A 17,943-nucleotide genomic window follows, 5' to 3' on the forward strand; every position below is an offset into this window, starting at 1 on the left:
ATGTTGATTTTCAACCAGTACTGCTCTAGAACTAGTAAAGTTAACTTAATGACCCGGGACCGAACTAGTTTTGTTTTCTTCTTGGCTCCGGAACGAACTATAGTATATAATTTTGATTATGGGCCCGAACTAGTAAACTCCATTCATTTCATTCAAACGCTAAATAACCTGAGACGTTGATAACGCGTCGTAAAATAACCTACTAAAAACACTCGACTATATTGACGTTACCGATGTTGCCGTTAGACTAATTGAATCGGTCATTGCAGAAAGGGGATAAGTCATAAAATCTTACTTTTGAGATAATCAATAAAAACTGTTTTCCTCTTCCAATACCGGAGCAATCCTCATAAATATTTTTTCTTACCTTGTTTATGAGTAGTGAAGTATAATACATCATGTTAGACATCTGACATCTCAAACACTTTTGTTTAAAATTGTTTTATCGAACCATGACTTATCCCCTTTCTGCAAGGAATTGTTCAACATAAAGGAAAAAATAATAATTTGCAAATTTGGGCTAATGTAATATTTGAAAACAAACTAAATGGTAATAATTACAATGATAACAATGCTTTTGTGTGTAATTACTACATTACTGTCACCATTTAAATAATTATTTTTGCATTTTAATCATTAATCCTACTATAGAAATGTACCAATACGTGATTTTATATTACACTTTTAAATTAAAACTGTACTTTTAAACTAATACTCAAAAACTGCATATAGGAGAGCACAATAATATATACACAAATTAAAAATACAACAAATTACTACACAAAATCATTTGTTTCAATTTTTACAGAGTGTATTGTTGGATGTTGGAAGCCACGTCTTCTGTAGATTCTTTGTCACAAGATGGCCAGTTCAGGATCTCTTCGTAAAAGAAAGAGTGTTCCAATGGAATGTATTGCCTCACTTTCGATACGTCTCCAAGTTTTTTCGTATTAATGGGAATTTTCCCATTGTATGCCTTTTGTGTAGGCATTACCATGCGTCCAGTACCTGTTTTTGTCATACAGAATCTGTGTTTGCTTATTTCACTACCAATGACCACACTGGCAGTTACACATCCAGGATCATCTTTAGAGTAAACAAATTCACTAAATTGTGTTGGAGAAAACATTTTCTTATTTTTCCCTTTCTTCCCCAGTGTGTCTAATGAGCAGGTGGTTTTCTTGTAATGCTCTGGCCACCAGCATTTAAAATTCAAAATATCATCAGTAGTAACTGATTCTACAGAAAATCTGTTGTTTGTGTTTTCCTGGTGGATCAAGGTATTGTACTGTTCTGGCACATATACCCTGTCTGTCTTCCTTAGTTTGCGCTTCACTACACCAAAATCGCGGTCACAGGGAAGAAATGAATGGCCTCGTCGTGGAAAATAATGAATGATTTTGTTGAATCTCCCCATTTGAGTCAGTGCAAGCAGCAATCGAATTACGGTATGGTTTTTATTTTGCCCTCCACAGTTATCAGAGAAAAGATAAAATTCCTTGACTGAAGAAGGGACATAATTTTCAATGTAGTTCAGAAAAAGAGAACACACTTCATTTGGAGATTTGTGGCCTGTACCTTCATGATAGGAATAGAAGTGCGCCGTATGGTCTTTCAAGTTGTGAATATTGAAATTGATGACCCAAAGTTGTCTGTAATAGAACATTTCTTGTACCGGAATGTTGGGCAAAGGAAGGTTCTGCATATAGTCAAAGCAGATTCCAAGAACATAATTTCTTTCTTTACATATTTCCTCCACTTCTTTGATTTTATTGTAGAATTTCTTACTACGTCGTTTATGGACCATCATTTCCACAACAGCTACTCTCTTGAGAGAATCACATAAGTTTGAGGATTTTATCTTAACTCCAAGCTCCTCACACTTGCTGCATACGTCTACTTGTGGTCGCCCAAAGCGCAATGAAAAGTTTTCATGAAAACATTGAAGGTAAAATTTATATTTTACCCCACTGTCAGGGTGTTTGGTAATAAACAGGTCATACATTAGTTTGACATTGAGACGAGCATCCAAATATTTCTCCCCTTTGCCACAATAATGTGTTTCTTTAGTTGGAAATGACTCAATGTGTTCCTGAATTAGATGTAATATTTCTCCTGGTATGGTGTTTGCTTTTTCGTTTGAACCCCTTCTGTCTTTTGGAGACTTCCCTTCATAAAGCAAATTACATAGTCGCTCCACCTGCTTCTTTCCAATGCCATACAAACTAACAAAGGCTTTCTTACACACTTCCGTCTTACTACTATCACTCTTAATAAAATAGTATTTGTATGAACCTTTCCTTAGAATTCCATTCTCAGACCTAGGACGCCTTGATTTTATTTTTTGAAGTTCTATCAATCTTTGTAAATGAAGATCTTGTTCATCTTTGGTATCGAAGGAGTTCATTGTTGTAATCGCATGATTAAAATCTTCATTGCTAAGATTCTCAAAACATTTTTTCTTGCATCTGTAATTTACATAAAAAACATGATAGTACGTAACTACGTAATGTATTAATGTGATTATTTCAGTATACCGTTTCACATCAGAGTCATAAAGTAATTTCAATCCATGTACAAGCTAAATAAATATTTTAATTTATCCTTCTTGGACAGTAAAAATCGCATACCACAGGAGAAGTACTGCATCATATCTAATAGCTAAAAAAATCTTTGACTGAAAGTGAAATAATCGAAATCGTAGCCTTCTTTCCACATTTTATCTGAACATCTGACTAACAATACGATAGAAACGGTAATACCATCTACTCAATCAAATGTGTTCAGAGTTAGGTAATACATAGTGTCTAATAAACAATGAGTTGCTTCTTACCCACACTGTTCTCCTGTCGTACGAGCTGCTACAGTCTTCCCAATCCAATTGACATGTTCCACTCCCTTCAGTTTATTTTTCTTAATTACATTTCTGCGGTAGTTGATTTCATTGCGTTTACGTTTACCACTAATAACACAGTTTTCTTCCCCTGGGTCACTCACTACTTCCAGCTTATCTGCCATTTTCCTTATCAGCTGATGGGCGCGTAACTTACTAGGCGCGCGGCACTCAGTTGCGTCACGTCCAGTCAGTCAGTGCAGAAAGAAGATAAGTCGCTGACTTGTCCCCTTTCTGCAATGACTGCGCTGCGTATGGTACTCTGCTCTGCGTTGAGAATGTGTAAATTTGTCCCATTTCTGTATAGAAATGTGTGTCTAGGTCTGGAGAAAGCAATGGCACTCTTAACTCATTTTCGCATTTTTCATGACTTATCCCCTTTCTGCAATGACCGATTCAATTCACCGAACACGGCCATGGAGTGCTATGATATCCTAAAATTTAGGTTCGTACCATTATCCCCCGCGTACGAAAACCCCACGCTTCCCTAAATCATTTTTAGAGTATCCAACATATATTAATATTGAATCTTTTCTACCACTTATCAAAGATGAAGTTTCTGAATTCATAAAGAACCCAGTCATTCATTGGTTATTCGTTCTCAACCTCTACATGACAGTGAATCTCTCTTGTTGATTTTACTGTTCTTCTTACTCATTCTGCTTCGTTATGCACAATTCCACTTCACATTCTCACTGATTTTTACTTCCGTTATATTACCTCATCAATCTCCTTGCATATTTTCAGTTTCACCGCACTTCATCTTCGGTTTACGTTTTTCCTATAATTGAATCGGAATATCTGTTCAAATCATAACATGTTTATTACATTCTGTTATCGGTTGTTTACAATTATCAGTCATGTGCGTTGACCCACTGTATCGACTCCAAAGCATATTATACATTTGTTTTCTCATTATGTTTCGCATCGCGAGACGAAGTTAGATTCAATCATCGAAATATTGTTAAGTTTTATACACATGTATTTTTCTTCTATCCGCAATGCAGAAAGTCCAATGAAACCTCTTCACTGTGTGCATTTTGACTCCGACTTCTTCTTGACCTACTGCATTTCATTTTCTCTGGTGGCTGTCAATCCCTAATTTTCCTAGGCTATCGATTCTCTGGCACACTACGATGCATACCATTTAAGTTACATATGTCTCGACCCATAGTAGAGTAAAGATTGGAAAAAGGATGAAGGTGAGTAGTAGCATTGTTAGAAACCTGGATTCATATAATAGTCCCCCGTAAATGCCCGTTAGGTTAACCTATAACAAAAGGTTTTGCCTTGTAGCTTTACACTCGTTAGTCGAAGACTAATGAAGAAGAAACGTTAACACAAGCATACTTAAATGTTATCGACCTGGAAATATCCCTTTAGAGTCATTGAGCTTGTGGCATAAATGAATTAGAGAAGCCGAAACCATCTTTGTTCATTCTTTCCAATCCAGTGAAATTATTTTCACTGTAGCCATATCAACTTTACTACGTCTAAATTAATCTTTCAATCGTATTTCAACCATCAATTTTGCTCTCTACTTAATTTTTCCTCTTCTTGCAACTTCATAGGTTTTCAGCATAAAAAACAATATCAACTGACAGAAGTTTTGAGTATTTGCCTGAAAATATTAAAAAGTTACTTGCGTTATATTGTAACAAACAGGGGCGTACGCAAGGGTGGGGTTACCGGACTTGAACGCCCCCCTTTTTAACTTAAAAAAGTACATATTTAGATTTGAATATTTTTTATTCATAATTGTTTTCCTTCCTTTAATTTTTCACTGCCAATTTTAAACTCATTTTAAAATGCGGAATTCACTCGTTCATTACTTTGAGTTCTGACTTTATTGTGAAACGTACGCTTAACGTTTTGTGCATTTTACAGTTCAAATTTTAAATAGTAGTAGTAGTAGTAGCACTAGTAGTAGTAGTAGTAGTAGTAGTAGTAGTAGTAGAAGTAGTATACTCTATTTTTTTTTTCATGGAGTGCAGTTTCATAGAAAGGACTTTGCCGACAGACCTTCTACTGCCCCCTACTAATTGGTTGTCATAAATAAATGTCTTCCTTACTGTGACGGAAATCTTGTCTTCTCTTGTTAGTAACCAATCACAGCCCTCGTTCAGAAGAATTGACAGGTGCCCGTCAAATCCACGTGGAGGCAGAGTTGCCGCATCTTTTCCGAATTCCAAGAATCCCGTCAGTTTCACTGCATAATTTCGAAGGTCATCAGGATTGTTACAACTGTGCAATGTTGGGACGAGGGGACAGGATGGAATTGTCAGCGGTGTTTGTGTAGGAAGTCATAAATCTGTAAATGGGTGTTCAAAGGAGCCACCGAACTGCACTCCTTGAAATAAAATAAGGTGTAATAGTAATAATAATAATAATAATAATAATAATAATAATAATAATAATATTATTATTATTAATAATAATAATAATAGTAAAACACAAAATTTAAAATACCGATAATTTAAATTGTAAACAATTTTAATAATGACTCCCCCTCTGACAAAATTCTGCGTATGCCACTAGTAAAAAGTGTTAGCTCAGTGAATGTAAGAATTAGATATTTTTTCTCTTAAAAGTAAAATATGATTAACAAGTTATTGTATTCAGTTAGGGGTTTGATAATGTTGAAAAACTGATAATTATGCATATTTATTATATTTTATTTGGTAGTCGGCCTAGGCTATATTAAATACAAACAAAACTTGTAGACATTTTTAGCGCGGGCTTTCGGTGGATTATCAACGGTTTTCGTATTCATAAACCAATGTTAGCGATAGGATATGATTTGAATTCTGTACTAGTAACCAGTGGATAGCCGGAGCTAGCTTATTACGCTCGTAGCGCGTGCTGCGAAATGTCTATGAATAGCAACCTAAATCTCTAAAGGCTTATTTTTAAATAATGATGTAAACTGCTCCAAATGGTTTAGGAAATAAGATATTTTTGCATTTAAATATTTATTTCGTATTTTGATATTTTGCAAAATAAACTTCGTATTTCGGCAAAATTTTCTTCATATTGTCCATACCTGTCGAGTAACGACTAGCACTTCTGGCCGCGAAACCAGGTGGCCCAGGTTTGATTCCCGGTCGGGGAAAGTTACCTGGTTGAGGTTTTTTCCGGGGTTTTCCCTCAACCCAATATGAGCAAATGCTGGGTAACTTTAAGGTGCTGGACCTCGGACTCATTTCACCGGTATTATCACCTTCATCAAATTTAGACGCTAAATAACCTGAGATGTTGATAAAGTGTCGTAAAATAACTTACTAAAATAAAAAAAAATTCTTCATATTGTGCCGGTGTTATCCTAGATGAAGGTCTGGAGTCGTGCAGTCTCTCAAGGTGCTCGTTAAAATCTGACGTTTCGAAATATAAATCAGGTGTGGACATAGACGAATGCTCTCTGACGATCGTAAGAGTGATAGATAAGAAAAGAAAAGCCTTCTCAATGAACGATTGATTGGCAGCTGGTCGATCGAAAAGAGATAAGAAGTTTCTTAAGTGTACTCAATAAACGAGGCCGTCAGAGTAGTTGCCTTTGTGTGTAAATTAATCAACAATCCCTTTTGTGTAGACACTGCGTAACAAACTTGTTTGTCCGGATTACAGGGACACTGTTGTGATTGAGGGCGTTACAGCTCTTTCCAAGACAACTTGGGAATAAGAGGGCGTTGTGAGCTCACCAATTGAAATACTGGAGAATAAACGAGAGTTCACAAGTGAGCTTAACCATAATTGTAGCACAGTTCACTGAGTGGCTTCCTCAAGTGCGGACATCTTCTCTACTTTGTACGAGACTATTTAACGATTGCAAGTGACTGTTGCTGAAAAAAGCAGTTTCTCTTGTTATAAAAACGAAGGACTCGGGTTTGGTTTCCGGTAGAGCAAACTAGATTTATATTCACTGTTTAAGAATTATGTGCATATCTTGTCGTCTGATTGTCCTGTAATATTTAGAGAAGGATTCTTGAGCCATGCTAATCTCATATGGAGCCCCAGTTTAACTAACGCTGAATTAAAAAAAAAAAACAAGCAATTCTGTAAAGATAAGAGTTACTGTATTATAAAAATAAATTATTATTATATATATATATAGGGTGTTTCACGAAGATTGTACAATACTCTTAAGATCTGATTTCTGGCATTATTCTGATGAAAAAGTTCATATAAACATGTCATATTTTTTAAATTGAGTTACGCCCTCCTGAATTAAAAAAATAAACGTAGGTATTATGAAGGTTTAGGCATTTAAATGATTTACAGCAATGGTACTGGGTGTATTATAAATTCATTAAAGAACATTCTCGTTATTACTCACCCGAAAAATCTGTATTAAAGCCGGTTTTCAAAGACCCCATCTTCTGCAGTAATATACATAGCCACCCGATTGTGAACTGCGCACGCTGCATTTCCTATCTTCCGTTGTTTGGATGCTAGGTAGATATGTTGAACCGGTGTTGAGTTATCTCTGATCCTGATGTCACGGGATTTTGTGTCGTTGCTATCAGCTGTAACACATAAAGCTCCAGACGGCCAGAGTGATGAAGTTCACAAGACTGCGTGTTAAGGAACAATGAAACGTGATTTTATCCAAAACTATTCAAAATCGGACACATGTATATATGAACTCTTTTCATCAAAATGATGTCAGAAATCACATCCTCATATCATATCATATCATATCATATCATATCATATCATATCATATCATATCATATCATATCATATCATATTACACCAATAGCTGTTTTACTGAATACAAGTGACAGCAGTAGCGATATATTTTTGCACAGACGTGGATTTTATTGAGAAATTCAAATGCACAGGTGCTACCCCAGTATAAAACGTGAAAAATTGAAGCGTACTGTAAGCAATTGTATTAAAATAGATGTTCCTAGGAGTAATAGGTTTTTAACTTGGAAGACAAAGAGAAAGCATCAAAGGAATATTATATGTCTTCCAGCTTGTAGTCTTTCAATTTCGGACAATCTAATGACATGGTATTTTTTTTTTTAGTCCTGGGGAAGGAGGTTGAGTATTACAAATAGAGGATGAAAATGCTGCAAGAGTATAGAACTTGATTAACCTGTAGAAGTAGCAGCAACTAACTTATATAGGGACTGGCTCCATGTAATAATCTTAGGACGCCGTCTTGCAACATCTTGTAACAGTCTCTCGTAAGTGCAAAACTTTTCCACAACCATGTTCTTTTTTAAGTATCTAACCATCAGCGGCAGTTCCTCCACTTGGTGTTTTTAAAGTATCTCCATTGTTTGCAGAATAGTGTTTGTGAAACTGTGGTCCACGGGCCTCTGAAATTATAGGATTGGGCTTCAAATTATGGAAATAATACACTACTATACTCTCATTAATTTATGGTTTAGAGACCGAAAACTAAAGCAAATCATCAAAGAAAATGTGCTGCAATATATTTTACTAGCAGTATAGTAGCCTATGTATATGCGAAATGAGTAGAATTAGACCCATATAATCTTAACCTAAAATAAATAATAACAAGAATAATACTGAACGAGTTGGCGCAGTGGTAACATTTGTAACTCGTATTCGGGAGGTCCAGGATTCATACTTCATTTGACCTGGGGTTTTCATGGTGTCTCTCAGTTACAAAAGCAAATACAGGATTGGAAATTTACGTGATTCATCACAGCCCCAGTCACCAATATCATAAACTTTAGTAAAAAATATGAAATCGGTTACATGGACACAAGCCAGCTACAACACAACAGAAACAGGAACTCAGCAATAGTGACAACAGCCTACTGGTATACCCACATATCCTAACACGCGATATGATCACAGCTGTTAAAGCGTGTATAAATAAATTTAACATAAAAATAGTAATAACAAGAATACATGACGGTAATATTAAAAAAAATAGTTGAAGGTAGCCGTATTTCTAAGCTCAATTTCGTATAATTATGTAAGTCTACAAAACAAAATGGAATGTGTATTTAATGTTGAAAGCGAAATGTCATGAAAACTAAATTGGACGCAAGTTCACGTCTTGAAGTTGGTTATTTTTATTTGTTTGTTAGAATTATTATTATTATTATTATTATTATTATTATTATTATTATTATTATTATTATTATTATTATTATTATTATTATTGATTTATTACAATGATGTTGTACAATGTAAACATGCGAAAGGATAATTGTTTTCTACTAAATAGAGAAACCACTCTCTTACAAATTCTCAATAATGAGAAATTATCACGTGACAAAACTACGTATATTACTTAACTTGAAGCAATGGAAATTAAATTTTTGTGAGTTATAAAGAGCCTAGATCATATATACCCAGATTGCTCAGCCTTATCCTGCGATCAGTTACTTCTAATAAGATCTCGGAATGCCTAACTTTTCTTGATATTAGCAAGGCATTTGATAGCGTAGGGCATGACCATCTGATATCTACAATTCAAAATTCTGCGCTGCCTCTCCGGATACAGAAATTATTAATTAGCGTGCTTGTAAATAATACTACCTGCATTAAACCTGGGGGTAAACAGACTGCAGCAATTCAATTAAGAGGAGTGATGCAAGGTGATCCTGTTTCACAATTCTTGTTGAACATATTCTAAATAATCTAACTGAAAGAGATGTAGCAGATGCTAATGATCATCGATTAACTCCCGATACGGATCCTGTAACGATATCACAATTCGCTGATGATCTTATTATTATTGATAAAGATAGTGCTGCCGCTAATGTTTTAATGACTATGGTTATCAACAATTTGCAAGAAATAGATATGAAAATAAATCCAATGAAATCTAAGGCAATCGTTATTGAAAATGGACAATTTACTAGTGACGTCATCCATACGACATTTGGCAGCATTGATAGTATTACTTCATATCAAAAAATTAAATACTTAGGTATTACATTTAACCAAGGCTTAGTATTTGACGAACAAAAAATATTAGACAAGCTCCGAAATAACTTGGATACTCTATCTACTACTCATTTTCTTCAGCATCACCAGAAATTAGTTGTAATAAATAAATTTATCGGACCGGGACTTACCTATCCTCTTCAAACAGCCCATGTCAGTAAAATTCCAAAACAATTTCTAAATAAGACAGATAATATGCTTCGAAGTACTGTAAAACAAATTCTGCAGCTTCCTAGCGACACACCTAACAGCATGCTTTACACCAGCCACAAGTATAAGGGTTTATCACTTTACGAGTTTCCTGGGAGGCCTCTCTACAACAGCTAAACATCAACAAATTATTAGAATATTCGTGTGATACTCATGTCAATGTAATTAGAGATTTTAGAAACATCGAAAATCGCTGTCTTAATGAAGTGAAATTAGACCAGTCCATGAAGAATTTGAATGTTCGTCAAATAAGACAACAACTGAAGGAGAACGAATATTAGTGGTGTTCATACCATCTTAAAAGAAAAGGTGTTGAATTATTTTATCTACAACAGCTAAACATCAACAAATCATTATAATATTCGCGTGATACTCATGTCAATGTAATTAGAGATTTTAGAAACATCGAAAATCGCTGTCTTAATGAACTGAAATTGGACCAGTCCATGAAGAATTTGAATTTTCGTCAAATAAGACGACATCTCAAGGCGAACAAATGTAATGAGTGGTGTTCTTACCCTCTTAAAGGAAAAAGTGTTGAATTATTTTCAGGTGTTGAATATTTTTTTGCCAATACTTTGATTATTACAAAGCAAGGTCTTTCCAGTTCAGAGTGGAGAGAGATGATAAAAATGACAGCCATGGTAGCGCCAGTTCGAGCTCTTCGTGGATGTTTCACAGACACATAACATTGCTCACACTGTAGTGAGTTTGAATCCCTACCTCATGTGCTTGGGAGGTGTCCTCAGAGAGAAATCTTAAGAATAAAACGACATAACATCATTTGTTCCCTTCTTGCTGCTGCTCTCCGAAACAAAGGTTTGTAAGTTTATGAAGAAGTTCATTGTTTGGCTGATCAAGATAGCGTACGGAGGATTGACATCACCCCCATCAATATAAAGATATCTGTAGCAGAGATCACCGATCCTACAAAACGATTTGAACAGTCCAAAGCACAACCTAAGGATGTTGGTAAAGAGAAAAAAGAAATAAACGAGTCAACAATACCTTATTTCCGTAACAAATACAACGTTCAGAGTATCACAGTGACACGTCTGCTGTTTTCTTTTTAGTAAGTTATTTTACGACGCTGTATCAACATCTCAGGTTATGTAGCGTTTAAATGAGATGAAGATGATAATGCCGGTGAAATAAGTCCGGGGTCCAACACCGATAATAATAATAATAATAATAATAATAATAATAATAATAATAATAATAATAATGGCTTTATTTAACCTGGTAGAGTTAAGGCCGTAAGGCCTTATCTTACACTCAACCAGGATTAAAACTTGCTTACACAGTTGAACATAAAACTGGATCGGAATTAAGTAATTACATACCGATACAATTTAGGTACAGTTGTCAAAAGAAAAAGTGGCATCTTTCCTGAAACAAAGTTCCCTTTGGGTATCTTCGCTACAATTCGGAGACAGGCGATGTTACATGTTGTTGACCACGTTGCCTGATATCTACAGTAATAATTGAAGTATTCTGTGTGTTATTCAATAGCGTAATGGTAGCGTTCAGGCCTCTTATTCGAGAGATCCTGCGTTCGACTACAACCTCGTGCCTTCTATGTTATTTTTTGTTCTGTTTTTAAGAGAGACAAACTATATATAATGGCTCCTTTCTCTTTTACGATTATTTTAGTAATTAACATCAGGTTCATTAATATATTATGCCATGACTTTATCATTATGATATTGTGGCTGCAAATGGAAAGAAACAAGATTTTATTCTCAATAAAAATATCTTTCGTGGCATAAACAAAACAAATTTACTGGCGTCGGCCTTAAAACATTCAAACAATTAAGCGTTCAAAAAACAAAACAAAAAGCCACAATTCAATATTTAGTCTATCTTCCTCTTATCTCGATCATCTTGCAGTCGAGTGGGCATGGAATCGACTAGTCTTTGCAAATAGCGACTGTTCTTAGACACGATATTCCAGGCATTCTGAACATACCCACATACATAAGTGTTCTGTCCATGGGCAGGTCTTTCATTGCAAACCCAGCAATCTCCAGTCTTTCCTATTTTCTGCCTTCCTCTTAATCTGCGCATAAGATCCACATATCCTAATGTCGTCTATTATTATTTTCAACCAGAGACCCAACCAATTCCTTTTTCCCTTTCTAATCAGTTTCAGCATCATTCTTTCTTCACTCACTTTTTCAAACACAATTTTATTTCTTATTCTGTCTGTCCACTTCACACGCACCGTTCTTCACCACATCCACATTTTAAATGCTTCAATTCGTTTCTCTTCATTTCGTCGTAATGTCCATGTTCCTTCCCCATACAATGCCACACTCCACACAAAGCACTTCACTAGTTTCTTCCTTAGTTCTTTTTCCAGAGGTCCGCAGAAGATCCTTCTTCTTCTATTAAAAGCTTCCTTTGTTCATGTTTGCAGTTTTTCTTGGGAAGGATAGGCCTAAATGCGGTAACATCCCGTTGCTTTCCGCACACCATTATCTCTTTCGCATCTTATTAATTTCCAGAGGGCCCAAGCGTGGAGATGAGGAGAGTGGATTTGACAAATTGAGCCCTCCGGACTTCACCGAAAGTCACGGCGCGGGTTAAATATTAATTCTATCAGGATGTGTGACCCGGTCAGAGACCGGGAAATCTCAATTAGCCTTTGCCCCCCGCATCCTGAACTAGCTTCTACGAATCATCAGAAAATCTTAGAGTGTGATTGGGCCAATTTTTCCGAAAATGTTTCCACACTTTTGCCCTCGTAGCTCAGCGGACGAACGTCGAAATTTAGATGTCAGTGTCTCAGGTTCAATTCCTCGTTACTCCTTTTCATTTTATTGTGGTATATATATATTTTTTTAGTAAGTTATTTTACGACGCTTTATCAACAGCTTAGGTTATTTAGCGTCTGCATGAGATGAAGGTGATAATGCCGGTGAAATGAGTCCGGGGTCCAACACCGAAAGTTACCCAGCATTTGCTCATATTGGGTTGAGGGAAAACCTCAGAAAAAAGCTCAACCAGGTAACTTGCCCCGATCGGGAATCGAACCCGGGCCACCTGGTTTCACGGCCAGACTTGCTAACCGTTACTCCACAGATGTGGACTTATTGTGGTATAAGATAGTATAATGTAATAACACAAAAAGAAAAACTAATAGCAGTATTATGCAACTGGATTTTTCCAAACCTAATATTAAATTTATGTTATTTATATCGCTGAAGAGCGATTACAATATATATTACTTGAATATTATTTATACAGTATCACTAAAGAACGATAACAGAATATAAATGATAAATATCGGTTTGTTTAATTAATATAAGATATTATATAATACGTATTTAATTATCTAAATAAAATAACCTATTTTACAAAGAAAGATGTTTATTTGTGTTATAATAATTACTTACATAAAATACAAATTATTTATATTGCGAAAGAACAATAACAATATAAATAACATCAATATTATTTTATAATGCTAATGAAGGAAAACAGAATATAAATGATAATTTGAATATTATTTATATCGCTAAAGAACGATAACAATATAAAAAACGTGAATATTAATCATATCGGAATTTCAGATTTTACAGATGTATTTAAGAAATTGTAGAAGAATAGATTAGTAACAGTGTCCTATTTATTCTTCTTGGAGCCAAATTTGTAACTTTTAAAAGTGTGTTTACTATGTTGAAGTGTATGTGTTGTAACGGATGCTTGATTTGTTATGTATGTGAGTCAGTTATGGGATGCTTGATGTCGTCGCAATGTCGTAATTATAGTTTGATTGTGTTTGTGTGACTATTGTGTATCAATTTATGATGTATGGTACGGAAAGCTGCGTATTTGTGTTATAGAAGTGTTACGTATGTGTGTTGTTAATGTTTTTGTATGTTTCAAATTGATACCTGATATTTATTTTGCAATCGCAATGCCTAATTTACGGATTGTTTATGTTTTGTTTACATCGCGTAAGCTAATTTAATTTTCTTTTCTATTTGTCTTTATGCTTATCTTTTTTGTGTATGAAACTATAGCCCTAACATACATATGTAAATTAGGACTAACCCCCATTGGAGATACAATAATAATAATTGTTATTCATATCGTTATAAAACGTTAACAGAATACCAATGATGACTTGAATTTGATTCATATCTCTAAAGAACGATAACAAAATATAAATAACGTGATATCATAAAGAACGATAACTGAATATAAATGATAATTTGAATATCATTTACATCGCTAGCCCACACCTGTGGAGTAACGGTCAGCGCGTCTGGCCGTGAAACCAGGTGGCCCGGGTTCGAATCCCGGTCGGGGCAAATTACCTGGTTGAGGTTTTTTCCGGGGTTTTCCCTCAACCCAATACGAGCAAATGCTGGGTAACTTTCGGTGCTGGACCCCGGACTCATTTCACCGGCATTATCACCTTCATTTCATTCAGACGCTAAATAACCTAGATGTTGATACAGCGTCGTAAAATAACCTAATAAAAAAAATTTACATCGCTAAAGAACGATTAAAAAATAAAATGAAAACTTGAAGAAGGCCCGAACCCACATCCTTCGAATTATTAAACAAGCACTCTACCGCTGGTCTACGAGGCGCAGATATGGAAAACTTTCATAGTTCCGGAACTGCTTGTACAAGCACATGCATTGTGTAACATCGCCGCTACCCGAAGTGGACTTTGAAAATATTCGCTGTTCACGAGTGCGGCCACTTTTTTTTTTTTTTTTTTTTTTTTTTTTTGACAGCTGTACACAATGGGATCAAAAGAGGTAGTTACATAAAATTTACCTCATAAAATAACAATTAACATAGTGAAATAGGGCCTACATATTAATGTTGTTAGAATCAAATACGAATCACATAAAAACAGAAGCCGATAATTCAATTAAAAAATGTACACAGTAAAAATAAAAATAAACACATTAGTGTACATATTAGTATTAGATTACAACTAAGTAGGATTTACATAATTAAACTGGAAACCGACAATTGAATAAAAAGTACACAAAAAATAGATTAATAATAAAACACAGTGGGATATATATTGGCATTAAGTGATAAATAAACACGATTTAGATAATAAAAAAATAAGAAACAAAAAAAAAATAAAAATAAATACAGTGGAACACATTCCATTAAATATTTGCAACGCGTTAGGTCTGGCAACTCATCATAAGATAATTTTCTAATTTACATTTAAAGGAAATTAAAGTTCGGCAGCCCTTGACTTCAGGCGGCAGAGAATTCCAGTGACGAGAAGTAGCAACAGTAAAAGATGAATAATAAAGAGATGATGTGTGCAGTGGTATTTCTAGCGTGTTATCATATTGTGACCGTGTATTTAAGTTATGATACCGAGAAAGACTGTGGAATCGGACAGAGAAGTAAGAGGGAGTAGAGGTGTGCAAAATTCGGTATAAGAGAGAAAGGGAATATAACTTTCTCCTCTCATTTAACCTGAGCCACAATAATTTATCGAAAGAAGGCGAAATGTGATCGTAGTAGCGGACATTACAAATGAAACGAACACACGCATTATGAACACGTTGCAGTTTCTGGGATAAATCCACCCTGAGATCACTGAATAAAGCGTCACAACAATCGAAATGAGGCATAATAAGCGTCTGTACAAGCGTCTGCTTTAATTTAGCTGGATAATGATACAATCTTCTTAATGAGTGAAGAGTGGAAAATACTTTCTTGCATGTGTGTTTGATATGCGTGTCCCAGGTAAGGTTAGATTCAAAATGAACTCCCAGGTTTTTTACAGTTGAACTGAATGGAATGATCGCTTTATTCAGAGTGACAGGAGGAAGGTTCAGCTTATTAATATCGGGGATTAATCTTTTATTCGAAAATAAGATAGCCTGTGATTTATCTGTATTTAAGTTAAGTCCGAATTGTTGAGACCAAGATGAAACTGATTCGAAATCTTTATTGAGTCTATTAATATAGTCACTTAGTCTATCAGGATTGGCGGAAATGTATAATTGAACGTCATCTGCATAAATATATCTGCAGCATTTACTCATATTGGGTTGAGGGAAAAATCCGAAAATAAAACCTCAACGAGATAATTTGTTTCCAACCGGGATTCGAACCCAGGCCACCTGGTTTCGTGGCCAGAAGCGCTAACCGTTACTCCACAGGTGTGGACTAGATCTGGTGTTAGGATCTCAAGGAACATCACTAAATTTTTTGTGACGCGGAAAGGGAAATATTTATATCTACTACGAGGTTATTTAGCGTCGATGGGATTGGTGATCGCGATATGGTATTAACGAGATGAGGCTGAGGATTCGCCATAGAGTACCTGACATTTGACTTACGGTTTGGGAAAATCTCGGAGAAAACACAACCCGGTAATCAGCCCAAGTGGGAATCGAACCCGCACCCGAACGCATCTCTGGAGCGGTAGGCAAGCGCCTTAGCCGACAGAGCTACGCCGGCGGCAGGGAAATATAAATTAGCCAAAGAAATTCAGGACGAAATCGTTAAAAAGTGTAGTTAAATACTCAGTGCCATCTTAAAAAAAAAACATCTATATGGTAAACATTCCATATAAATGTTAAAATTACATATTTGTGAGTGAAAATCTGTATTTTTATCTTAAATTTCTATCTATGTCTTTTTTCATGTTCTCATTTATGTACAACCATTATTGAAAATTGTGTGTTATTCTGTTTCTATAGGCAAACCTTGGAATGTCAGATAATAAAAAGAAAAAAGAAAATTAAATATGATTTCTTTGCTGGAAAGAATAGTCCGAAGCTTTCATTTAACATTTGTATGGGATTATATTCTCAGAAGAATACATTGAAATTTTTACGCAACCTCGGTAACCTGGTTAAGCTATGACTCGTTAAGAGATGAATGAGATGAACTCAGTTGTAACTCGTATTAAGTTTCAGATTTTATCAATTAGTGTATTAAATCGTCTTCATCTTCATTATCGCCATCACTGACATCATTGCTACGAACGTTTGTACGAGTATAATATTTCGAACGTATTTCGCTTAAACTCAAAGTGAATTCTTGATCTCTTCATCAACGTCAGGGCGACATGTTTTCTACAAAGGGTGTCTGACTTAAGCCGTCCATTTTTGTTTAGACATCCCAAATAGCAGTCGGGACATGTGAGAGGTATTTAATGGTTTCGTAGGTAGAATCAGGGGTGGCTATATCGTCTCTTGACTTCGTCACGTCAATGTTATGAATTCCAGTCTTCGTGTGATAATTTTATGTTGAACATCAGCAGTCAATCTGTAATGTTAATTACTTATTTTCTTTTGGCTTTCAATGTCTATTTCAGCCATCTTTATAGTTACATAATGCATTATCGAGTCATAGCTCTTCTTATAGTTCCAATAATTGTTGTTTAGTCAACTGTCCGAAGACAGGTCTGGACCCCACAAGTGATACCAACAAGGCATCACTCATGGGATAACTAGGCCAGGCGATAATAGGGTAGGATGGCCAGATCCTTTCCCTCTTCATTGCATACATCAGCGACTAGCTGCATATTATACTAGTCAGACTTCAGATGCATATAAACAATTGCTCTTTCTCTGACACATATCGTCAAGTGAGATATACTGCCTGATATTATATATACATATCAGCCAGCACCTCATTCAGAGGTGTTCCAATAATATAATTTATTAATACGTAAGTTTTCCCAATCCTTTAAATAAATTTGTTTTGTTTTATTCGAAATATGCAACAGACATAGTAAGAAGAGAGAGTTTTAGCACAATTTATTAATTTATTTCAAGATATTTTGAATATGCCACTCCCAGTTACACGAATATGGAATTATAGATCAAGAAAAACGTTGAATTCAGACTGTGATAGACCATATTGTCTGAGACATTATGCAGTCGACGACGACTTGC

At 35.3% G+C, this 17,943-nt stretch overlaps 1 protein-coding gene across 1 annotated transcript; it reads right to left on the reverse strand.

Moving 5' to 3' along the window:
- Positions 1–258: 258 nt before the first annotated feature.
- On the reverse strand, positions 259–3,289 carry LOC138703313 (uncharacterized). The gene is made up of 2 exons (XM_069831092.1): positions 2,834–3,289; positions 259–2,468 (listed from the first exon to the last, which is right to left on the reverse strand). The coding sequence occupies exons 1-2, from the start codon at positions 3,016–3,018 to the stop codon at positions 803–805; spliced, it is 1,851 nt and encodes a 616-aa protein (XP_069687193.1). The 5' UTR covers positions 3,019–3,289; the 3' UTR covers positions 259–802.
- Between the last annotated feature and the right edge of the window lie 14,654 nt (positions 3,290–17,943).

This window comes from Periplaneta americana, chromosome 7 (assembly GCF_040183065.1).
Source record: "Periplaneta americana isolate PAMFEO1 chromosome 7, P.americana_PAMFEO1_priV1, whole genome shotgun sequence".
In the NCBI taxonomy this organism is placed as follows: domain Eukaryota; kingdom Metazoa; phylum Arthropoda; class Insecta; order Blattodea; family Blattidae; genus Periplaneta; species Periplaneta americana.